Here is a 23,435-nt window from a genome sequence, read left to right as displayed (position 1 = left end):
TATATAGGAAATTGAAAGGGGATAGACACAGACTCGTGAATGCCTTTTCGTCGCTGAGTTGCCATTGGGCCTCTCGCTTTACACCGACTTCTGGGGTTGCCAACTTCGAACCAAGACAACTTCGTGATCAGCCTCCCATCAGCAGTCTCGGAGGAAGGATGGAGTGAAGCGCCCGTGCGACTGAAGTATGTACGCTCTGCTGCTTTGCTACGTAGCTTAGACGAAGTTGGTGGGTACGCACCACCATAATTCCTACACTCCCGACGAGATTGTCAGTGGCAGCAACACCCGAGTCATAAATATCGGAGACTTACCCACTCTTGGATACATTTCTCGAAAGCGTTCGCGCCGGGCTTACGCTGGATGTCTGGCTTGTCGTCGACGTCTTGGGGGGCGGCGAACTCAAATTTCTCGAGCAGCTCGAGAACTCTAATGTCAAAGTGGGAACAGGTGGACTAGGTGAGTGCGCTGTTCGAACTCCGAAGCCACAGCACAAGAATTGGAACATACGAGGACAATGTGCTTGGAAAGGCCCACCTGCAGCACTGCCAGCATGCCTAAAGCCTGCAGCGCAGGCCGGACATCTTCGACTACGCCCAGCCTACTGTGACCCCTCCGCAAGCTGTCGCAGCATGGCGCTTATAGCGGAGGTCCTGGAGACGCATCAGCATGCCCTCGTCATCGGCCACAAGTCTCCGGTTGCAGCACTCGTGTTCGTCGAATGCTTCGAATTCTTATGAGACATTGTGAGACCATGACGCCGGCTCTCAAACATAATGTGGGAATAAGGACTCACCCTGGAGTCTGGACTCGCTTCAAGCTTTGAGGCGAAGGTACAATTGCGGTTGCACTCGGACGTGTATGCCACAACGAATTCCTTGACCTTGTCGATGTAAGTAGTCTTGGTAGTGAAGCTAGTGAAGGTTAGACGTCGCGGGTGGCGGGTTGGTGGTGTGTCAACGGCGGAGCGCTCAAGCGCTCGAAGCAGCTGCCGGTCGATGAAGGTACCGAGTATAGCAGCATGATGTGTACCCTCGAAATCGTATTATTCGACTTTCGAGCCGTGCAAGGCTTTGCGATCATAGAAATTCCAATACGAGAACAAGTCACCAATACAAATACATCTCGTTCAAACTTGGTCTGCGCATAGCGTCAGGCATCGTGATACTCTCACCCAGCGGCAGGCGGCGCAGGATTGACTGGAATGATCTTCAGCGGCATTTGCGAACCCAGATGCATGTTGTTCCTAATGATTGGAATGGTGACACCTGCAGGGACGCGCTGGATATCGGGCTTCTCATCCGGAAGCTCGAACTCGAAATTCTCGATCAAATCGACGAGGACCGCCTGGACCTCAAGCACAGTGAAGCGCCATCTAGGATCGCAAAATCTCAGCCATGAAGACATGGATCCCATTCAGTAAAGGCTCACCCAAGGCAAGACTTGTTTCCTCCGCCGAAAGTCAATCTAGTTATTGTTCAGGGTCAATATTTGCGAGCGATTAATGAAAAATAATGCCTCACAGGTTCGCAAACACGCCAACACTGATCTGCTTCTCCTTGTCAATTGTGAAGAAGCGCGAAGGGTTCCAGTTGTGAGCATCCTCGCCCCACACCTCTGGTAATCTGGCATATATACGTCAGCGGGAAACGCAATCATATCAGACAATGTCATACCGGTTGTAGCCCCAAGATGACACGCTAATGTGCTGCCCCTTCGAAATTGGGATCTCGCTAATTTTTTCACCGGTGGCGGTAGTAATTGGTCTGGACAGCGGAATGACATCGTCCTTGTCCGCGACTCGCACCAGTAGGTAAACGATCGGATGAAGGCGCATGATTTCCTGACAGGATGCGGCAAGTGCCAAATGAGCTCAATTTCAGGAAGCCGCTCCTGCTTCCGTACCTTGATGGCCGCATTCACGTATTCCATGGATTCGAGATCGGCAACCGTAAAGTCGGCGTCGCCCCTGGCGATGACATCGGCGCGGGCAGTCGCAATCTCCTCACGCATCTTCCTTTGGTAGTTGACATCCTTCGCGAGCTCCCAAAGGAGCCAGGTGAGCGTGCCTGCTGATGTCTCGTGCCCTACGTGATCGGCTGTCAACCGCAATCACTGGGACCGCCAGTCCCAAACATTGCTACACACCTGCAAGAAGGAATGTCGCCACCTGCGCGGTCATTTCGCTGTCCGTCAGGCGGTACTTCGGATTCTCTGACGTATTGGCCCTGACTGTGGTGTATTAGCGGAAACAAGGCAAGTCCTCGCGAGGGGAAACTATGAACCCAGAATACTCATCAAATCCTTGCCGTGCTCATCGCCGCTATCAATCCCACGTTGCGTTTTCACTACCGATTTCCGCTGCTCTATGAGTTGCTCCGAGAAGCGATTGATGGTCTGTAGCGCATGCCGCATGCGCACGAATTGCTTGGCCGGGAGACGGACAAGGGCACGCAAGACTGACTCGGGAATGTACGGCCAGAAATGTCGGAACAGTAACGAGCCCGTAGTCGGGTGCATCATCGAGTCTCGGCTGTGATAGAAGATGATAAATGGACTCAGCTGGGTAAATGTGGAAACAAAGAGTATACATACAACATATTCTTGTACACACCCACGAACTCATTCAAGTCCTCATCCAACGCGCCGCAATTGAAGTCGAATCCAGCTGAGTAGCAACAAATGAGTGCCGTTGTATTTCAATAACCCGCCTGCAGACGTGCTAGACTGACCTTCACATATAGCATCAAGTGTCAGCCTCGAGAACCATGGAGCAACGTTCATCGCTGGCATCGATGGCCGACCCGTGAGCTCGTGCCGCCATTTCTGGCAGAGCTGTGACAGTGGTGGAGATGCTGATGCATGAGAATCGTACACGCCACAAGCGCAGGGAGGTGTACCTTCTTCGAGGAACGCTGAAAAATAGGCAAGAAGGCCCGCACGCGTGCTGTGTTAAAGGTGGGATCCATCGTCCGGCGGATCCGGGCATGCTGAGCATCTGAACCGGCGATATGAAATGTCAGTCAGGACATACATGGACTAGCCGTCCAGGAACTCACGATCAGTGAACAGAATGCTCTCTCCCATGAGCAACCAGGATATAAACTTGGAATCTGTCGTACGGGCGTAGGCGTAGCCAGACCTGAATACGTGATGTAACGCCTAGATCACATGTTGGGTAAGAAAACATAGCGTAAATGTTGGATCCTCTTGCTCACCTTGGGATCGGCGAGGAAGAGCACGTCTCTCTACATATCAGTAGGCGATGTTAGCAGATACGAACAATATTATGGCACGGATATTTACGCCGAGACAGTGTCTGATTTTCCAGGCCCATCCGTACTCATTCATCCACTGGTATTCGAGGTCGCCTACTTCATCCTGACGAGTGAGTTGGACTATGTGACCTGTATCGCAGATAAAAGCACACGAGTGAATGACAGGGCTTGAATATGCAAGTTACTCGACTTACCCAATAGGTAGCTCGGAGAAGGAGGGCCGCGAATGTGCTCGCATGTCCTCGCACGGTTTCGCTTGTATCTGTGCCAGGCGGCGTAGAGAAGAATGGCGAGAATGACGCCAGACAAGCCAATTCGAATGCTTGTCGGGTCCATGGCTCGAAGGGAGAGGGGGTGTCCTTCGGTGAAGCAGGGCACCTGTATTCTCCTACGGAATTTATGTGGATACAGGGCCGCCGCGTGTTGCTCCAGATCCTCTTTGAATCGGTGTCTGAACATAGCAAAATCACGACCTCAGTCGACGATCTAAGGTTAGACCAGAGGCTAAATGGCGCGCATTGCACCCCACCACCATGTCCAAAGCATAATGAGTTGTGTCGAACAAGACACATTTAGCAGTGAGCCTATGTGAGGCGCTATGCCATTGTGTCGACTGTGTCGGAGGGGCGGAATAGGAAGCGCGGCGCTATTATACAACATGTAAGGATGACGTGCCTATACAGATTGTCGGTGCGAGCTACACATGGTTATGGGTCTGGGCAGGCGATACCTGGGTTCGCAGCCTTTCGCCTGCCTGCCACAAACCCTGGATTTTCGGGTTTCGCCTTCGCTGTGGTTCACGTTCGAAATTAGGTGCTGAGCACCGACAATAAGTACACGAAGATTCTGTGGGGGGTCCCAGTTCGTGTGTAAGTCTCAAGTCGAGCCCCGGATTATAGCTAACCCACTTGTGTTCACACCGACCTGTTCAATAGAGCGCCATGTGCAGGAGGCGCAATTCCGTATACGTGCCGATGTCATGAGTTGATGTCTGGATGTAGTCAATCTGTCGTAAGTTGTAATCAGCGGTCTACTGCGTCCGGTATGCGATGGCCAAGTTGTGCATTGAGCCGCAGCCCTGGGCGTACTGACCAATATCTTCAACTGCGTGATAGCATAGGAAGAGGATGGCGAGCAGCGAAAGCGGTGGATATAGACGCCTTCGGCACCCTGAAACTCAAGGCTTCGTTAGGTATCCAGGCCCCGTACTGACTTGCGCCTGAGAGTGGCGCAATGTACAGCTATGCGCAAGCTTTAGTCGAGAACCTGAGCTTGAATGTCATGGTCGCTGGCATGTCAAACTGCCTATGACTCTGAGTGACCCGAGGGCCTGAGCGCGAGGCAGTGATGGCACGCGGTCATGTTTGCTGGACACTTGGAGGATTCGTGACGCGGCCGCGCACCTCATCATTGAAGTGCTACAATAGAAGAGGAGCTTAATATGAGCTGTGCGAAAGAGCGTCTGAGTCTAGTCAACTGCATGCACGGCACTTTCAAGAGATGCGCATTTGCGCCTTGAACGGAGAAGCGCATCACTGAGAAGCCCCTTCGCTCTCGATGTCCTGAGACTGCACAGGGAAGTCGCGGATAATCGAGCTAATACTCACCTTCGAGTTGTTGGGTTCAATATGCCTGGAGGTGATACGGCTGATAGCGGGAGCCGGAGTCAGACAAGCTTGAACGCCAATGAAGCCTATTGGATCTCTAGCCCCGTGAAAGATCAATCTGTACAGAATATGAGCTTCTTCAGCATCAGCCTGAGAGTTGACCCGCCTCATACTCACAACCGCAGAGTCGTGATTACAGTATCAGAGCGAGTGCGATCATCGTTAGGTTTTGGACTCCTGAATGGTTCGACCCTCGCCTGCATTCGCGTTTCGTATGAGCTGTTATTCGAGTCGGTACACAATTCCAGGATGAGGAACGCATGCTGAATGCAATACTCCACCACGCCCTTGAAGTTGTCGTCGTCGACGGTCACGTCGCTCAAGACGACTCACTCGGATTCGATTCGCTGCGGCCTTCCGGCATCTTCCGGAACGCAACGCGGTGGTGTGACCCATGTATACGCGACGGAACTTCTACCCGTCAGTTGTTTGTAGAGTCAGGACAGAAGAGGACTCGTTTGGTGTAATGACAGGAACGCATGCCCGGATGAGCTGCACAGTACGTGTCGACCCCACACTGACATTGACAACAATCTCCGCGCCGCCCCTCCAACTGCAACTCTTATGCCGCAGTGACTTATTGGTCTGACGCCGGAGATCCGGGTCCCACGTGTATTTCATGAAACATCAGAGTTAAGCTCGACTACTACACACCTCACGTTCTCCGCATTGAACGAGCATGGCGCACAGCAACAGGTCACCGTGGTGCCGTCGCACACGCGAGGTACTGGATGCTAACCCCGCATCCACGACTAGACACCGACCATCGCAGGCACCCCGAGTGAAAATCTCACAGAATGTATGGTCTCGTGGCATGCAAGAACTTCCCCTACGTGAGTCATCCGAGTTCATCGTGAAACAGCTCCTGAGCGGACGCGGAATAATGTCAGTCAGCTGCTACTACCATTCGCATCCTCGCAAAAGTATTTGCCGCCGGCTGGCCGCTCGTTCTCCCATGTGCGACCTACCTGCTAGCCTATAGAGCAGGTGTAAAGATCCACGTCGTCACCACGGGCGTCGTGTGGTGCAGAGAATGCACCAGCAGGGCAATTCAGTGGATCGCATCCTTGCATGCGAAGCTGTGGAAACCCAGACGCCCGCTGTTCTCTCGCTATGCTGGCCCCGAGGAAGAGGCACGATACTGGAAGACATCGATAGAAGCACAGAGAAGTCTGGATGCGTCGAACGCGAATACCACACCTCCGGACGTACCCCTCGTGCGGTACTATGTCCCCAAGTCATTGCCGCCGTACCGAGACAAAATGGAGAGCAGATCAGTCGACGATGCGGATGAGTATCACATATCCCCAAAGACGTTCTGCAAATGGCACCGTATGGTGTTTCGTGGTCCGGTAAGGCTGCATTGATCTATGCCCAGCTTCGCTAAGAGAATGTTCATAGTCAGTGCTGACTACGCACCATAGCTCCACCCCACGCTGAAGGAGGCAGCGAAGTTGATGAAGAACTACAGCAGTCGCGATCGCAGGGAGATGCGGCGGATCACAAGAATGCTGACGGACGAAGAGGTCTTCCTGCACAAAATTCCATGGACGCCGGCATATCGAAAAATCTGGCGACGATGGCTCCAAACGAAGGGGCCAGACATGGTGATCGCGTTCGAATGAGCATTGCTTCGTGAGGCGGACAGGACACTTGCCCTCGAGCTGGCGGACACTATCGCTGTATGATACCTACATCTGCCCTCTCCGCATGAGATTCCTCCGCACTCTTCTTCGTTCCGCGCCTACGCCCTCGCTCTTGCCCCAGCGCAGGAAGGGCACGTTGTCTCGCTCGACGCCAGCGACGTCGCCTTGCGTGTTCCGGAAGTCAAGCATCCCCCACACGGGCAGTTCCAGCTCGCCTTTGATCAGGACGCGAACGTTTGCGAGCTGTTCTGACGGGACGGGCGTGATGATGTGCATCAACGTGCCTGTCGCGGACTGAGAGATGCCCCGCACGAGAGCGAGCCCGCAGCATTTCGAAGAGAACGACGGTGGAGGCGGGCTCCCTTGTGTGTAAGGCAGACCGGGGACAGACAACTCTGTGTCGCTTGTTAGGTCGTCCATGGTTCCGGCCTCGCACTGCACCAAACCGACTATCGCCCCGTTGAGCACGTGAACGAGTTCGGAGGGTACCACATCCTCCATGCCAGCGCCGATAAGTACGACCTGGTCAAACGCGGCTTGGCAGTCCACCTCGTATGGCAGCTGGGCGCACAGTGGAAGTGTGACGTCCCACGTTCGTGCGACGCAGCTAGATGCCGAAGTCGCCGTCGCCACCGTGGCGTCAGAAGAAGGTAAAATGAACGTGGCGTGAAAGTATGAGAGGACGGACAAAGTGCGGTGATCGGCAGCAGTGAAGAAGTTGGACGCGGCGGACGGAGGGACGGCTTCCAGCCGACGTATTCTGTCGTCGCCGTCAGGGCCATGTGCCAATAAAGGGGCGCGGATCCGCGACGGTGTACCGTCGAAGGGTGGATTTGTCGCGTATCCATCATCGCCCTGGGGCGCCTCGAGCTCAAAAATCTGGGATGGTTCGACTGCCTCTTCGATTTTGAGCGATAAATCGGAGCCGAGCCCGCGCGTCCAGCCCATGGTGTTTACGACGAGTGGTATTGTGTCCGTAATCTTATCGTGGTCTACACCCTTTTCGTCGTAGTCGTTCAGGAGGGCGCCGTGCTGGACATCGAGGTTATATGACTGTATGAGAGCTGAAACGCATTCGAGGTAATAGGATGGTGATGACTTTGGTGACGTTGCTCCGACAAAATGTGACGCATAAGGGAGGCCCGGGTGTGTGAACGCCGGCCCTGTAGTTGTGAATGAGATAACGCTGGGAATCGCGGATAGCAGTGCCTACCGAATACAGGGGCATCTAGGATGTTCAACGCCACCATTCCCGCCGGAGTGAATTCAGACTGGCCCAAGTCGCATTCTAGGAACGCGACGCGGCGATATCTGCATTCATGTTAGTCATCGAGCATACTCTAGGCTGAAACACTGACCTTGTCAAAAGTGCGTTCAGCAGTACCTTCGCGAAGGTGCTCTTCCCGGTGTTCCGAGGGCCCTTGACGAGGTACACGGACCTCGAATAGCTCATCTCGTGCGGGTTTGCAGCATGGGCGACCATGGAAGATGCAGCTGCCTCCCATGATGGTGGCATAATGAATGGCGAGGCATCAGACGTCTCAGTCCGGAGCTGTAGCAGACAGCGGTCAGCGAGGGCGTTGATTTGGGAACGGTCGAGCGTACCATGTAGACACCGCGAAGATTCAGATCAATGGTGGACATCTTGCTTTGAAACCGTGATGGGGAAAATACACCCTCGAAAGTGCGGCACACGAGACCTAGCCGCTCCACACCCGTCTGTAGTTCTTGTAGCAATACTACTGCAGCGCCGGAACCAACCGCTGGTCGAATACGATCAGGAAGTTCTATAGTCCGATGGCTGAGGTTGGCCGCAACGCTCCTGATCACAGGGATGGGCGACGAGCGCGGAGCGAATATCAGGTGGCACGTATGCGATGCAGATACGATGCTGCCCGTGAGGGATACAGCGCCTTGCAGGACAGTCAAGCAGTAAGTGCCTAGGAGAGCAAGAGTGTCCGAGGCATGCAGTACGATCAGGGTGCCGATGTCGTCGCTTTGCGACGACTGTAAGTCGAGTGTCTTTGCTTCCTCTGGGGTGAGGTAGAACATGTTTTGGCCCAGGACGGGCTGGAACGTCGAGAGTACCTTAGGCATCGTCCTTGACGGTCCCGCCACGGGGGCGACGACAGGGTGTGTGGGTATAGCGGCAACGTCGTCGTCGATACTATCGTCATCCTCTTCGTCCGAGGAATCGCGCAGAGGAGCACTTGGAGACCATGCTCGACGCCTCCGGGACTTGATCGGTGGGCCCGTAGACATGCTGCCGCTCGGTCCTGCTGTTGCGGCACCCATTTCTTCCGCGAACTGAGCATCGACGAAGTCATCCTCTGATTCGCTGGAGTCGCCCACAACTATGACATCCTGCTGCATCTTGAATGCATCCTCGGCAAAGTAGCGTTCTGCGGCATCCTGCACGGGCTTCTGCTGCTTTTTTCGTTTCTTCTTAGCAGGCTTGGTTGAGCTTTCGCTGGGCTTGCGTTTCGATGGAGGTGTGGTAGGTTTTGGAGATTCAGCGGAGACGGCGGCTCGCTTTGGAGGTGGTGCGGCCTGGACTGTAACCTGCTTTCCCTCGAGACGCGCTTTTCGGGCTGCGACAGCGCTGAGCATGGTTATAGTAGACCTTGACCAAGGATCTATGTTGCTATTCGTCTTGTATGAATCCGACGGTCGCGTATACTGAGTGGAAGTGGCGGGTCCTTGAGCGCGTCACGGTTAAAGTCCCAAAAATCGCTGGATCTCACGAACGATGCATGCACGTGGGGCAGATCGAGATCACGATCTGAGCAGATTTCATCGAGGATGTCCATCCACTGCCCGATCCCAGCTGCAGCCACAATATAACGTCTGTCTTCCTACCTAGGCTAATCACTCAAAGGCGTCCGCCATGTCTGCCTCGACCTCAGCCCCAGCCCCCTCCATCCCACCAACCACTTCCGTCCTCTTCGCGCGCGGCGTCATCGCCCGCCTCGCCATCTGGCCCGCGCTGCGACTCGCCGTCGCCGAGAACTGGGGCGGCCCCGCAGGCGCGGAAAAGCGCACCTGGCTTGCGTCCGAGCTCGTCGACGCTTTCGAGCGGGAGCACCCTGCGCCGGACGCGGCCTACGTAGAGGATATGCTGCTCCAGGTGATGGAGGACGAGTTCGAGACCATGCTCGAGGACGGCAGCGCGGAGGGTGTTGCGAGGGATGTGGCTGCGATGTGGGAGACCGTGCAAGCGGGGAACAAGGCACTGGTAGAGAAGTTTGAGGCGCACGCGGATAGGGTGAAGGGCAAGAAGGTGGAAGTGGAGGAAGTTGCGGGAGAGGAAGATGATTGGGAGGACGAAAGCGGGAGTGAGGATGGCATTGAGGACGGGGAGGATGAGGCGCCGATGCTCGTGGATCAGCAACCCAAAGCCCACAAGCAGGAGCCAGAGGTGGACGAAGATGGTTTCACAGTAGTGAAAGGGAAGGGTACAAGGCACGGATAGATGGTAAGCCCTCTTAGCAGAGTTTAGTGCTTAGTCGTTCCAGTTGTTCATGCCATCTCAGGTCTGTTCATGCCTGCCGATCAATCAACTCAAGCGGAAAACAGTGCGCTCATGGCATTCAGCTCCCGCGACGAAGGATACCACGGGATGCTGTAGACAGAGGATACTGGGCGTCGAGCCGAGCAAGTCTCCCCAGTAACTCACGCATGCAGGGGCAAAATACAGCATTAATGGTCTACGTCGTGACGTAAACACATCTAGTACATGCTTTTAGATGGTCCATCTAATCGAGGAACGCGAAGCCCTTCTGGATGTTCTTCTTGAGACCATCCTTGCAGGCCTTGAGGTACTCCTCCTCCTCAGCGGTGAGCTGGCCGAGAGGGTAGATCTTCTCAGCACCGTTGGGCTATGGATATGATCGTCAGTAGCGAATCTGACAGAGCAAGTGTGAGCACTTACGCCAAGCTCGACGTTGGACGCGAAGAACTCGATGCCCTCATTCTCGTAGAGCGGGCTGCGGACATACGAGGGGGTGATGACGCCCTTCTCGCCCGCGATACCGCGTAAGAGCGCGTTCGTGAACTTCGCACCGGCGTACGCCATCGAGAGAGTGGCCGAGCCCGCACCGGCCTTGGCCTGGACGACCTCGTCCCCACCGAACTGCACGCGGTGCACGAGCTTCTTGTACGCCTCACCGGTGATGCGCTTCGCCGCAGGCGTCTGCGAGAAGAGAGGCACGATCGTCTCGCCGCTGTGTCCGCCGATGACGGTCACGGGCGTGTCCGCGGGGTCCCCGCCGACGATGCCCGCGAGGAAGCGCGACGCACGGACGACGTCGAGCGTCGAGACACCGAAGATGCGCTTCGGGTCGTACACACCCGCCCTGTCGTACACGCGCGAGGCGATCGGGACCATGGAGTTGACGGGGTTGGTGATGATGCAGAGGTGCGCCTTGGGCGCAACCTTGGCGGCAGCGGTCGCGAGGTCGCGGATGACGGAAGCGTTCGTGCTGAAGAGGTCATCACGGGACATCTGCAATGAATTAGGCTTGCGGCAATACGGGCATCATACGAGCAGACTCACGCCAGGCTAGAAAGGTTATCATCAGAAGCGACTCAGTGGAGATGCTGTTACGTTACGTACCTTACGGGGAACACCAGCGGGGACAACGATGACCTCCGCGCCCTCGAGAGCCTCCTCGAGCTTGTCGGCCTCGAAGCCCTCGACCTGCGGGATGACGTTGCATTCAGTACGCGTTCGCATTCACACCCGGCCGGACGAAACGCGCACCTCACTGGCGGTGTCAATGTGGCTCACATCTGCGGCGACACCAGGTGCACCGCGGATATCGTAGAGGTTGAGCTTCGTGACGTGGGGGTCGAGCTTGAGGAGGAGGGAGAGCGGCTGGCCGATACCGCCGCCAGCGCCAAGGACGGTGACATTGATGTTGCGCGCAGCCGACGTGGAGAACTGGCGGGCGGCGAGCTTGCGGGCGGCACTGCGGGCGAACATGGCGGGCGTCGTGGGCGGTGAGGAGGATAGGATGGGCGACGACGAGGACGACGGGGATGGGTGGTGAGGAAAGAGACGCGTGACCGGTCACTTTTATGCGGCCTCGGGCGACTTCGGGCTCTCTCGGCACTCGCAACCTCACTAGACCATGGCCCCGGGTATGCAGGCTCAAGACTTTCCGATTTGCGGCTTTAGACCCTCACGAGCTGGTCATGTTATACTACTCTACGAGAACTGGCTATGGATGGTAAGAATGATATTCCTACTTCTCCCGCGACCCGTCAAAGTCCATCAATGTCCACAGCGAGACGCGCTGGTCCTGCCCACCGGCAGCGAGCCATCGTCCCCGCTCAACCTTGTCCCCCTCGTCCATCTCGTCATCGGCCTCGTCGGTGTTCGTGCTACCCTCGGCACCGCTCGGTGGGTATGGTCGGGCGAACACGACCGCCTGGCAGCTCGTCTTGTGGTATTCAAGCGCGCCGAGGCTCTTCAGGCTCTTCGTAGAGTACAGCCGGATTCTACGAGTACAGGTTCAACGTGGAGTGCGCCGTTGCGCAAGGGGGTACATACTTGCCATCCCATCCACCGACTGCGCATACTCGGCCATCGTGGTGAATGTCAATCGACGCGTTGCCGGGGTGTTTTGTTCTATGAGCCGTGCATGCTGTGTCCGCGTCCGCATTGTCTTCTTCAATTGTCTAGAAAAATGCCTGAGCAACGTTGGACGGGGGACAGCCAAACACACTGACCCTGATGTCGTAACGACCGATGAGATGATCCGCAGAGACTGTCAACGCGAATGAGTTGTCCCGGGAAACTGCCATCGCCATCACTGACCGCGAGTTTTAGACTTGAACAACAGTCAAAACAAGGGGAATTACATACCTGACTCTACATGCAGCCTGACGTTCCAAAGCGCGTCCCAGCCTATCCCCTCGATGGACGTTTCCTTGTCCGTGCGCGTATAGCCCCAGCATGTGACAGCACCGTTCTCGTAACCACACAGCAAACGAAGGCTCGTGCGGCCGGAAGTGTGCGGATGCGTATTTTCGTATAGGTGCATTGACATAATGATGCCTGTATGCATATGCAGTTAAATCCAGAAGGCAGGACTTGTATGCATCGTACGTACCAGTGGAGTTTGTACTGCGGCCGTCCAGGGACGGGACATCAGGGCGGCCCCCCTTGCCAATTGCAGCATGCATCCTCTTCCGAGACGACAACGTCCATACGTCTGCCTACAACAATTGATGGCTGAGTTCACTCAATTCGTGGTCCCTCTAGGAGGGATACCTACAAAGGAAGACTCGACGAGGTTCGGCACCGCGATGAGAGCGTGACACTCCTTGGTACAAGAAGCACCCGCCAAGGGCAGCAGCGAGAATCGGCAGTAGTTCAGCGCATTCACATCCATAGAATAACATAGCTGGGGCGTCTGCAGGCCTAACGGGGCTGCAGAGTTGCCCAGAGCTGCAGCGGGCTCCTGGACGCGCTGCCAGACGTGCAGCTTGTTGTCTCTGCCATGCCTAACATAGGATTACTCCTCAGGATGTCCAGCACAATACAACGCGACGTACGTGATGATCTGTCCATCCCACTCCTGGATCCCAAGCAAGCCATCGGTATGCGCCTTCCACACCGCGACGGGCCGCAGCGTGCGCGTGTTGGTAACAGCGACCGTGCCATCTGCGTCGCCAGAGTAGAGCCGTTCATTGTCGTCCGAGAACGCGAGGGCCTTTATCGCGGCACCGTGGGTGCGGAGGAGGTGGGCGGGAGACGGCGGTGGCGGCTTGGAGGCCATGCGCGCTTTCTCGCCACCCGCGTTCGCGGAAGCCACGATGGGCCGCTGGGCGATGGTCAATGGCCACTGGCCTCTTGAGCTATGTAGCTCGGACCAGTGAGTACAGCGCATATAACTGTGAAGGCCCGATAGACTGAGTGAAGCAGTACCAGGTGCAGGGTCGACGAGCTGCGCTCAGGCCCAGGCAAGCGCGTGCCGGCGAGGACATCCGCGATGTCGAGTCAGTCGACCACCCTGCACAGTGCGGATGGCATGGTACTAATTGGTAGGCCCATGGTAGGTCTCTTCGCCCCATCGCATGCACCCGCTACTCACTCATACGCCTCCAGGCTCATCATCAACGACGCGTACCGCTCTGAGCTCTGTCTCCTCTAGTACCCGCCGCACCTCGGCGCCGTCACTGCGATCTACATTACCTACGCGATTCACCGAGAGACGCGCGGTGACATCGAGAAGCAGTTCCAGCTCCCGCACGCCTTTGGCGGCGCTCAGGGCGGCGTGGGTTCGCACTCCTTGTCCCACACGACGATTTTCCTCAAGCGGGTGCAGCGCTTCAACGGTGAATGGCTCTCGTCGCGACTATCGCGGAGGAGATCGGCGCGATTTACGCCCTCTGGGGCCACTACAACGAGGCCGGCAGTACGGACTCGGCGCGGGAATGCTTATTGTAGCGCGAGCGGGGCCATCATCAGTGCCCCGCCGATGGGCAATTCCTTTACTGTAAAATTCTTACGTATTATGACAAGGACCTGAGAGGATCCGGCATCACACCTACAATGAGCCTCGAGTCCGTGTCACACCACAGTGACGTAGGACTGTGGTCGGTGATACTTATATGATGCACTTGACACTATCACAATGTTTGGAATGACTGATAAGGAAGGGTGCTGGAAGCCCATGTCAATCACGTACTATGATCTAAGTGAGTCATGCTTGATATTACATTGTGAGTTGTGACAGCTGACAACCAACAACAATTCAATTCTAGACAGCTATATGACTTGCTGTACCTAAGCTATGCTTTGGCTACTGAGATGCAGTCCCAACCCTCTTCATTAGTGAAGGAGTTTGCTCCAGCTCCTCAATGGCTTCATTGAGAACACCCAGGAAGTATGCATGGGTGCAAACTGCATTGGTGCTAGAGTCCCTGCTCAACTAGTTGACAATGTTGTTAGGGCCATCACATCCAGCAGTGAACAGACTTACACGAGGATACATATCAAGCTTCTCGTTGTTCCGGTCTGCCTCATGAGCAGCCTTGATGGCCCTCTCAAGGCAGTTCATCACCTCAGCAACAGGGGGGGAGAGATGGTCTGTAATAAAGTGCTTTGTAACAGCATCTTTGACTTCAACATACCAGGACAGTGGCTGCCTGCGCGTTCGCTGCAGAACAATGCGCTTCACTTCCATGGCACCAAATATGTCCTTGAATACCTTTGAGAGTGGTCCAGGGTGCCGCGGAATAGTCAGGAGACGTCGTAAGATGGAGTACCCAAGAACACTTCCAATGGACTCGAGATCATGAACCACTGTATGTTCAATTGGCTGGTTGTTGTCCATTGCTTCCAGTAGCTGGAGAGCCATGAACTGAAGTGTACCCTACAATCACGAATGAGCCAGTGACCTAGGTGTTATCCTCAGAGAAAGCACTTGCCGTGATAGGCATACCGCGAGGTTTCGTCTCTGTGAACCTGATGTGCGTGCGGACAGCAGGCTGTGTCATGATGCGTTCACCAGTTGGCCCAATGGCTTTCAGCACAGGTTCTGCAACTTCCTGGTGTACCGGGTGTCCAAGCACAGACTCATCCACACGTGCCATATCGAGGTCGGACAGGAAACCTGCAGCTGCTGCCAAGGGGCCTGTCCAGAGGAACATATTACCAGGACTGATGTCACGATGGAGGATTCCTTTCTCGTACAGGTACTGGTGAACTGGACATGGATATTTGCATAAATTGCTTTGTCCGTACTGTATGCTGGCAAGACTCACCTTGCACAATGTCACGGAAGGCACACAGCAACTGGAGCTCATCGGTATACCTCCACAGAGGTTCGCCAACGATATTGAGGATGATCCGATGAAGCACTCTCGACTCCGGTCCTTCCACAGCCCCACGTATGGCCGCCGTCGTAAGCTTCTTCATTGTCGGAGGGACATCATAGGTAACATCACCGCCACATACGAGCTGCGGTATTCCCGCCGGACAGTCTTCAAAGGTACTGATTAATGTATATATGTCAGCCTCGCGCGATCGACGGGGGTCACGCCACGATGACTTCAAAACATGAAGACGGCCGGCGAATACACGCTGGACGTTCTCCGAATAGACAACCTCGATCACGCGCCACACGGTCGTAGCTCGACCAAGGAGTGATGAAGAGACCCAGATAGGCGGACCTATGGTACACCAGGTTCTCCCGCCGGACTCTGGGAACGAAACGAGGTATGAGGGGAAGCGGGTTCCATCGCCGTCAGGAAGGATCCTTGTTCTGAGCTCGCGCGAGAGGTTCTCGCCAGATCGTGCCGCATAGCCCTCCAACTCTCGACGAGTGATCGAAGAAGCGGAAGGATCCTTCCCGAGAGCGTCATCGCTCAACAGACGCGTGAGCGCGCGAACGACCCGTACGAACGTCTTCGCATCTCGTGGGCCCGCCGATCCGAGGTCGGAATCATCAATGATGCTATGTAGAGGAGAGAGGAGGACACCGCCGTGATCCACGATCATGACTCGGAAGTCCGTGCCCGTAATCAAGAGTACGACTGTGAAAATCCAAAACTGCCGGCAGGAGAGATGGATGCGCGCGTGGTCCGCACACTGCAACACAGCGTTAGCGACCGTTTTCTGTAAATCCCTGGGCGGTTCGTTTTCAGTCGGGTCGACCATGATCTCGGCAAACCCCAGGTAACTGTCCCAATAGTGCGCTTCAGTTTCGCCGCGGACAAGATCGAAGTCGGGACGTGATCTCGCAAAACCGGGGGTGTATGCTTCTTCCGCTGACTCCGGGGCCTCCCAATGGTGTGTACTATTGGAAGCCATGATAAACCGACGCTGCGCGTGCTGCGGCCCGTCAAAATCAGTCAGGAAGTCGAAGATGTTTTGCTGTTGAGGTCGACTTAGCATCGAAAGGATTCGGTTAACAGCGTCAGACATACCAGAGGGCCATACATCTGTGCTTCGACTTCGGTCTCCTGATGCTTCCGATCCTGCCACGTCTGTTCATTTCCGTCCCCACGACTTACACCGCGAGAGACGACGTCGGGGTCGCGAGAGATCCCGACAAGGTCCTCGAGATTCTGCGCCTGCTCCACTTGGTAACGTCCGTGGCAGCGGTCAATGACCGTGGCGTCCTCATCGAATATGCGGAGTCGCTCGAAGACAGAGTCCTGGTCGTACGCGACACGTCCGAGGAGCTCCTGCGTGAGTGTGCGGTGCTCAGACGTGCTGTGAGCTGAATGAGCATGTCCGCCGGCAGACGAAGGTTTACGGGGTGAAAATTGTACATAAGTGAGTCTGTCGCACAACATGATGGGCGGAGACGGAGAAGCGATGTCGCTCACCATAGCTATATTCCGAGACCAGCTCCGGTTCGGAATCAAGACTGTATCTTGTCGAGTCCATTTGTACCCGGGGACAGATGGATGCGGTCTACTTATCGCGTGCACATCGGTGAGCATTTAGTTCCAGAGCAGACATCAAGCGGAGAACAACGACGTACTTGGAGTTGTGCGCTCGTAATCCCCTAAACGGCGCGACACGGTGCTTGAAGCGACGGCGGCCTGGGCGAACGTCTACAAGGTGTTGTGGCGGCGGGAGCGTGTGGCGCGAAAGCTTCAGCCACATCCGAGTCGTGGTCCTGGACGCGTGAACGCGTGAACGTTGGAACTTACCCTCATCAACTCACCCGCTCGCACTATCTCAATCTGTCTGCCTCTGTCTGCCCGCTCACTGGCACCGACGTACGCCAGCCTGCTCACGCCCGCGACCAACATCCACCCGACTGCTTGCCCGCACGCACCCGCCTCCACGCCCGCCGCTATGATCGCCCGTCCGCGTCTCTCCTTCCCTCTGCCCCTGACAGCGGCGACCAGCAGTGCTTGTACGTGTCTTCCCGTCGTTCCCACCGCGAAGCCTCTTTCACCGCGCTGCGTCGCTCGTTGCAGGTCATTGACAAAGGTTTCGGCATTCGCCAGGCTGGCTGTAAGTCGTGTCCGTCTCAAGTCCGTCTTAATCGTCCCATCAGGGCTGATACGCGTCTCTACAGTTGCGGGTCCGCGTTATGCGTCTGAGGCATGGATACTGAGAGATATGGCTAGGTGACGACGCTTCCCGTGCCGTGTTCCCGTACGTACCCCGCCTTGCCTTCCGGATGAGCGACCGACTTACTGACGTGGTACAGGTCCCTCGTCGGCCGTCCCCGTCACCAGGGTGTGATGGTGGGTATGGGTCAGAAGGTCTCCTACGTCGGGTGCGTGCCCTTTTATTTCGCATGCCATGGCCCCTTGGCTTATTCGATACGTGGTATCCTCACGCTCAAGTACCCGACTGAGCACGGTATCTTCACCAACTGGGACGACATGGAGAAGATCTGGCATCACACCTTCTACAACGAGCTCCGTGTCGCACCCGAGGAGCATCCCGTGCTTCTCACTGAGGCCCCGCTCAACCTCAAGGCCGCCCGTGAGAAGATGACCCAGATCATGTTCGAGACGTTCAACGCCCCCGCGTTCTACGTCACCATCCAGACCGTCCTCTCGCTGTACGCCTCCGGTCATACGACCGGTATCGTGCTCGACTCCGGTGTCGGTGTCACCCACACTGTCCCCATCTACGAGGGTTTCTCGCTCCTGCACGCTATGCTCCGTATCGATCTTGCCAGCCGTGACCTCATTGAGTTCCTGATCAAGAACTGGACGGAGCGTGGCTACCAGTTCCACACCACGGCCGAGCGTGAAGTTGTCTGTGACATCAAGGAGAAGCTGTGCTACGTCGCGCTCGACATTGAATAGGAGCTTCAGACCGCTGCGCATTCGTCTACTCTCGAGAAGAGTCACGAGCTGCCCGAGACAGTCAGGTCATCACCATCGGCAACGAGCGGTATGTACGGAAAACTTGCGTGGGTTTACATGACACTGAGTGTCGCCTTTAGGTTCCATGCTCCGAAGTTAGCTCGGACTCGAAGCCGCGAATATCCACAATATTCTGCTACGACTTCAGATGTAAAGTCGATCTTGGTATCCGTTCGTGATTTCTACGGGGACATCGTGCTGACCGTTGGTACCACCATATTCACTAGTATCGCCGATTGTATGCAGATCAAGCTCTACGACCTCCGCACCGTCGAACATGCAGGTGATGCAGGCGGTTAGTATTCATGTCATGCTGTCGATTCCGTACTAGGGCCCTCAGTAGGTCAAGGTCGTCGCTCCTGTTTCTCGCAGTCCTTGTGATAGTCGCCACTCGACCCCCATGCATCACACGCGGCATGCGGTGTGCTTAGAGCACTTGTATTCATGATGCCCGCGCCAGACTTGTCGTACTCCTGCTTCAATCGCCAGAAGTTCTGGAAAGTCGACAGCGAGGCGAGAACGGAACCGCAATCTAAACGGAGTACGCCTGCCTTATTAAAGAAATCACAAAGGTGATGTAGATGCCCTGCCCTCCCCTGATGCTACACTGTGCTACTATGGCCTGATAGAATGTGACTTTGACAGCATGAGAATATACAATCAATATCTCATGCATATGGCATCTAAGTACATGTTACGAAAGGTAAAACTGTGCTCCTCATGTGCCAATTACATACAACATTCCTCTGTTGGCACCCACTGGTCCAGTAATCAGACTGCCTTCTTCTGCTTCTTCTTAGGGTTGCCAGAGGAGTGAGATTTGGCCAAGTAAGGGGTTTGCAAAACTGGGCTGAATGTCTTCACAGATGCTGGGGATTTTTCCAGTCTCCTTATGCCTTTATTGAGAATCTTCAAATAGTGGCTGTGAGTGCAGTCTTTCTCTTCACTGGCTTCAGTATCTGAGTCATCATCCTGCAATGTAGCAGATTAGAAAGTTAGCACTGTCAAGTGGGCTCTATAAGGGTAAGACTCACAGACTCATATCTGCGCCTTGCAGTGGCATTCTCTATCCTGAGGTGGGCATTCTGATTTACCTGGCTCATATGGTGCATAACATGAGCAACAGGCCCAGAGACATGTTGGCTGAGAAATGCCTCTACTTCCTCATCCCAGCTGTTTGAAACAGCCCATTTCAGAGGTGACCCACTCCCACGCCACTCCATGATATCAAGAAGTGACATGGCACCAAACACCTTCTTGAAGTACTCGCCAAGCGGCCCAGGACAACCTTGACCACTGGTGAGTTGCCGCAGAACAGTATATCCCAGAACATAGCTGATGGCTTCAAGATCATGGGCTGCAGTGTGTTCAATTGCCTTCTTGGAGAATGCAGAACCCAGTAGTTCAAGTGCCATGAACTGAAGGGTTCCCTAGAATAATTGTGGGTCAATATCTGGACATGACTGAACAAGGCACGTGTCACTCACAGTGACAGGGATGTGACCGCGTGTATTCTCAGTGACACTGGCATGTTTGACCTCGGATGCGATATCCACGGGTTTCTCCTGCGCGTGTGGCAGCACACTCTCGTCGAAATGGGCCAAGTCGAAGTCAGATAGGAAGCCGGCAGCCTTCGCCGAGGGTCCCGGCCAGAGAAGCAAATTTCCCGCACTGATGTCCCCATGAATGATTCCCTTGCTACACAAATACTCGTGTACTATTCGCAACGGTGAGACAGGGTACCTAATGCATGAGTTTAGGCTCACCTTCGACGACCGCGCGGAACGCACGCAGAAGCTGCAACTCGTCCGTATACTTCCACAAGCCCTCGCCAACGATGGACAGAACGAGGCGATGAAGCACCTTCGACTCGCTGGACTCTTGGTCGCCACGTAACTGTGCCGTGGTCAACAGCTTCAGCGGCTGACGATCTCCGTAGAGCACGTCTCCTCCGCACAGCAGTTCAGGAACGCCCGGAGGGCAGTCATCATACGTGCTGATGACCCGATACAAGTCCGCCTCAGGCGATCGTCGCTGATCTCGCCACGACGACTTCAGTACGCGCATCTCGCCAGAGAAGCCGCGCTTCGTGTTTGAGGTCACTAGCTCGACCACACGCCATACGGTTGTCCCCCGGCCGAAAAGCGACAGAGACACCCAGATCGGCGGTCCGACCGTGCACCAGGTTCGATTATCAGGCCCGTGGAACGGAACGATATAAGAGGGATAATAATCATCGTTCCCAGGCATGATTACTCGCCTGAGCTCGCCGGGAATGGACGAGCTATGTGCAAGCTCTTCCAGTTCCTTCTGTGATAGCGGCGTGACGGAAGGGTCTTGTCCCAGTTCCCTCTCGCTCAGTGATCGGGAGAGGGCGCGCACGACCCGTACGAACATCCTCGCGTCCCGCTGTCCGCCGGCGCCGTCGCCGCGATCGTCGATGATGCTGTGTCGCGGAGAGAGAAGAACGCCCGTGTGATCGACGATTGCCACGCGAAAGTCCATCGCCGTAATGATTAGCACGACGCTGAAAACCCAGAACTGGCGGCAAGCCAGATGGATGCGTGCGTAATCCGCGCATTGCATGACCACCTCTTTCACCGTCTTGTTCATGTCTTGGGGAGGATTACCATCCTCTCGGTCGGCTTTGACCTCGACGAACCCCACACATCTGTCCCAGTGGTGTGCGGAAGAGCCCTTATCGACGAGGTCGAAGTCGGGACGGAATCGAGGGAAACCCGGAGTGAATGCATCTTTGGCCGCAGTCGGGGGAGCCCAGGCGTGTGGCGCTTGCGCAGACTCGATGAAGTCTCGTCTCACACCTGCACGGCCGTCGAAGTTGGCCAAGAAGTTGAAGATCTGTTGCTGGAAGGCCATATAGTAAGCACAAAGTTTACGCCACAAAAGGCATGATACTTACCAGGGGCTCGTACATCTTCTGTTCTACTTCCCGCTTGCGCTTCTCGCCTCGAGGATCAATCTTTCCGGTGACCTCAAGCAGTCTCTGGAGGTTGTGGTCCTGCTTGTCTTGATAGAATTGATGGCAGCGTTCGATGTTTGTGGCGTCCTCGTCTTGGATGCGAAGTCTCTTGAAAACGGTCGGATCATCGTACTTGACACGTCCCAGCAATTCCTCTTTGAGTAGCGCATGATTTGACGATGAATGAGCTGCAAAATTCCCCGCACCACCAAGGGAATAGGTAGGGGTCAGATATTGAGCTTTGTCTTCCGACATGATGGATGACTGGGAGGGAAGAGGGAGAATGCTCACACAAAAGGCTATCGTCTTCGTCGGAGTACTCCGAATCAATCAAGATGCCGTGGCTTCTCTTCATGATGGTTGGTCGTTACGAGTCATCAGCCACCCGCGAAGGCAGCGACCGCAATATACACTGGAAGCAGCTGGCGGTCTACTCGAGTCGTGACCTGAATATGAGCGTTAAGTTACAACCGCGACTACAAACCAGAACACTGACTATTAACGAGCCAGTTCGGATGCTATGACACGGAGTAACGATGTTTGTTTCTTCGGACCACTGGGGCTGCTAAGTAGAGCTGGCGATGAATATATCAAGTCGATACCGATTCTGAGTTGACGTACTGGTGGGAAGACGCGCCTGGACGCGGATGCTGCCCGATCGTCGCCTGCGGAGGGCTCCGTGCTTCGTATCAAAGTCAGTAGCACGAGCGGTGAGTAGTATGAGACTAAGTATGTATGGCGTCGGGAGCAAGATGGGATTCGGAGAGCGTCGAGGGAGCTGTTGAACAAGGTGTCACATGACACGGACTCCGCCCCTTGCTCTAAGTACGAATTGGCAGAAGTAGGTCATCATCGACTTGACAGTCAATGCATGGATGTGCAGCATTGCACAGCGCGGTACTTGCAGCCGGTCCCGCTCTCCACTGAACACCTGGGTGAGCGCCGATAGCGGCATTGCATGTACCAATCCTCCACTCGTATACGGGTAAGATACTGATGATGCATGTCCCTCGCCAGTCCCGTAAGCATCTATGCCGCCGACTTCTGCTGCGCCCTGTTGAGTTCCAGGGCCCGCGTAGCTCAGCGAGCAAAGGCATTCGTACTGTATCACACATATCATGATGATACAGCAAGACATGTCCACTGTGAGTGCGACCTGAAGTCCATTAATGTCCACAACGAGACGCGCAGGTCTCGGCTGCCAGCAGCGAGCCATCGTCGACCCAGCCTTGTCCTCCTCGTCCATGTGGTCATCAGCACCACTCGGTGGCTGTGGTCGGGCGAATACGATCACCTGGCAGCTTGTCTTGTGGTATCCAGCGTGCCGAGGCTCTTCAGGTTCCTCGTAGAGTACAGCTGAATTCTAGGTATAAAGGTCAAACGTCGAATGCGCCGTTACGCAAGGAAGTATGCACTTGCCATCCCATGCACTGAGCGCGTGCACCCCATCGCCATCGTGAACGTTAATTAACGCGTTGCCTGGGCGATTGAACCGTGAACGCTGCTTGCGCGCACGCGTGGTCTTCTTCAATTCCTTTAGACTAGCGTGAGCAAATATCGACTGGCAAGGGGATTGAAGCAACAATACCGTAATATCCACACGTGCAATGAGATGATTCGCGGAGACTGACAACGCAAATCCATGGAACGTACCAGTAGAATTCACACCGAGACAAACCAGGGATGGGACGTCAGGTTAGCCTGCTGTCCCAACTGCAGCGTGAAGCCTATCCCCAGGCGGCAACGTCCACATGTCCGCCTAAAGCAGTCTGATAGTTTAGCGCAGTCATTCGAAATCTGGTCCGAGAAAGAATCGGCAAGGTTCGCCACTACGATGAGAGCGCAACATTCCTCAGAACGAGTAGATCCCACTCAGGGCATGAGGGTAACCCGGCAGTAGCTCAGCACGTTCACGTCCATAGAGTAACATAGCTGAGACGTCTGTGAGCCGAGTCACGGTGGTGCTGCAGAGCTGCAGCGGGCTCCTGGACGCGCTGCCAGACGTGCAGCT

At 55.3% G+C, this 23,435-nt stretch overlaps 10 protein-coding genes across 10 annotated transcripts; 3 read left to right on the top strand and 7 right to left on the bottom strand.

The window, feature by feature from the left end:
- Window positions 1-1,170: 1,170 nt before the first annotated feature.
- C8Q71DRAFT_793288 (PAH-inducible cytochrome P450 monooxygenase PC-PAH 1) lies at window positions 1,171-3,614 on the bottom strand (the record flags this gene model as incomplete). The annotated part of the gene is made up of 14 exons (XM_047925466.1): window positions 1,171-1,375; window positions 1,432-1,467; window positions 1,524-1,625; window positions 1,677-1,843; window positions 1,906-2,087; window positions 2,149-2,232; window positions 2,286-2,533; window positions 2,596-2,668; window positions 2,733-2,835; window positions 2,901-2,998; window positions 3,060-3,162; window positions 3,219-3,248; window positions 3,307-3,407; window positions 3,473-3,614. 14 exons carry the CDS (start codon window positions 3,612-3,614, stop codon window positions 1,171-1,173), a joined length of 1,674 nt encoding a protein of 557 aa, XP_047784333.1.
- A 1,999-nt stretch (window positions 3,615-5,613) lies between these two features.
- C8Q71DRAFT_2398 (uncharacterized protein) lies at window positions 5,614-6,603 on the top strand. The gene is made up of 3 exons (XM_047917219.1): window positions 5,614-5,778; window positions 5,836-6,297; window positions 6,370-6,603. Exons 1-3 carry the CDS (start codon window positions 5,743-5,745, stop codon window positions 6,568-6,570), a joined length of 699 nt encoding a protein of 232 aa, XP_047784332.1. The 5' UTR covers window positions 5,614-5,742; the 3' UTR covers window positions 6,571-6,603.
- C8Q71DRAFT_2384 (uncharacterized protein) lies at window positions 6,502-9,312 on the bottom strand. The gene is made up of 4 exons (XM_047917210.1): window positions 8,197-9,312; window positions 7,950-8,143; window positions 7,805-7,902; window positions 6,502-7,754 (listed from the first exon to the last, which is right to left on the bottom strand). Exons 1-4 carry the CDS (start codon window positions 9,199-9,201, stop codon window positions 6,637-6,639), a joined length of 2,415 nt encoding a protein of 804 aa, XP_047784331.1. The 5' UTR covers window positions 9,202-9,312; the 3' UTR covers window positions 6,502-6,636.
- Window positions 9,313-9,407: 95 nt separating this feature from the next.
- Window positions 9,408-10,320, top strand: C8Q71DRAFT_2047 (Pre-rRNA-processing protein TSR2-domain-containing protein). Its single transcript, XM_047916992.1, has 2 exons — window positions 9,408-10,066; window positions 10,125-10,320. The coding sequence occupies exon 1, from the start codon at window positions 9,479-9,481 to the stop codon at window positions 10,061-10,063; it is 585 nt and encodes a 194-aa protein (XP_047784330.1). The 5' UTR covers window positions 9,408-9,478; the 3' UTR covers window positions 10,064-10,066; window positions 10,125-10,320.
- A 26-nt stretch (window positions 10,321-10,346) lies between these two features.
- On the bottom strand, window positions 10,347-11,575 carry C8Q71DRAFT_852057 (malate dehydrogenase; the record flags this gene model as incomplete). The annotated part of the gene is made up of 5 exons (XM_047926788.1): window positions 10,347-10,469; window positions 10,523-11,095; window positions 11,147-11,152; window positions 11,207-11,290; window positions 11,354-11,575. 5 exons carry the CDS (start codon window positions 11,573-11,575, stop codon window positions 10,347-10,349), a joined length of 1,008 nt encoding a protein of 335 aa, XP_047784329.1.
- A 161-nt stretch (window positions 11,576-11,736) lies between these two features.
- C8Q71DRAFT_728766 (WD-40 repeat-containing protein) lies at window positions 11,737-13,377 on the bottom strand (the record flags this gene model as incomplete). The annotated part of the gene is made up of 7 exons (XM_047921990.1): window positions 11,737-12,093; window positions 12,146-12,273; window positions 12,325-12,407; window positions 12,461-12,652; window positions 12,708-12,813; window positions 12,873-13,101; window positions 13,153-13,377. Coding segments are annotated over 7 exons (1,219 nt in total), but the record flags the coding sequence as incomplete, so codon positions are not given.
- Window positions 13,378-14,263: 886 nt separating this feature from the next.
- Window positions 14,264-17,116, bottom strand: C8Q71DRAFT_728758 (uncharacterized protein). The gene is made up of 6 exons (XM_047921989.1): window positions 17,094-17,116; window positions 16,531-17,023; window positions 15,367-16,477; window positions 15,031-15,308; window positions 14,583-14,975; window positions 14,264-14,531 (listed from the first exon to the last, which is right to left on the bottom strand). The coding sequence occupies exons 2-6, from the start codon at window positions 16,936-16,938 to the stop codon at window positions 14,403-14,405; spliced, it is 2,319 nt and encodes a 772-aa protein (XP_047784327.1). The 5' UTR covers window positions 16,939-17,023; window positions 17,094-17,116; the 3' UTR covers window positions 14,264-14,402.
- Window positions 17,117-17,413: 297 nt separating this feature from the next.
- On the top strand, window positions 17,414-18,384 carry C8Q71DRAFT_719293 (alpha-actin; the record flags this gene model as incomplete). The annotated part of the gene is made up of 4 exons (XM_047921298.1): window positions 17,414-17,474; window positions 17,552-17,575; window positions 17,692-17,719; window positions 17,775-18,384. The coding sequence occupies 4 exons, from the start codon at window positions 17,414-17,416 to the stop codon at window positions 18,382-18,384; spliced, it is 723 nt and encodes a 240-aa protein (XP_047784326.1).
- Window positions 18,385-19,215: 831 nt separating this feature from the next.
- C8Q71DRAFT_852053 (uncharacterized protein) lies at window positions 19,216-21,679 on the bottom strand (the record flags this gene model as incomplete). Its single annotated transcript, XM_047926787.1, has 5 exons — window positions 19,216-19,416; window positions 19,479-19,874; window positions 19,932-20,161; window positions 20,211-21,309; window positions 21,365-21,679. 5 exons carry the CDS (start codon window positions 21,677-21,679, stop codon window positions 19,216-19,218), a joined length of 2,241 nt encoding a protein of 746 aa, XP_047784325.1.
- A 372-nt stretch (window positions 21,680-22,051) lies between these two features.
- On the bottom strand, window positions 22,052-23,194 carry C8Q71DRAFT_2212 (uncharacterized protein). The gene is made up of 3 exons (XM_047917101.1): window positions 23,013-23,194; window positions 22,844-22,958; window positions 22,052-22,787 (listed from the first exon to the last, which is right to left on the bottom strand). The coding sequence occupies exons 2-3, from the start codon at window positions 22,877-22,879 to the stop codon at window positions 22,218-22,220; spliced, it is 606 nt and encodes a 201-aa protein (XP_047784324.1). The 5' UTR covers window positions 22,880-22,958; window positions 23,013-23,194; the 3' UTR covers window positions 22,052-22,217.
- Between the last annotated feature and the right edge of the window lie 241 nt (window positions 23,195-23,435).

The sequence above is a fragment of the Rhodofomes roseus genome, assembly GCF_022264815.1.
Source record: "Rhodofomes roseus strain CIRM-BRFM 1785 chromosome Unknown C8Q71scaffold_1, whole genome shotgun sequence".
Lineage (NCBI taxonomy): Eukaryota > Fungi > Basidiomycota > Agaricomycetes > Polyporales > Fomitopsidaceae > Rhodofomes > Rhodofomes roseus.
The sequence above is the reverse complement of the archived record's forward strand: the minus strand, read 5'-3'. Positions and strand labels throughout refer to the sequence as shown.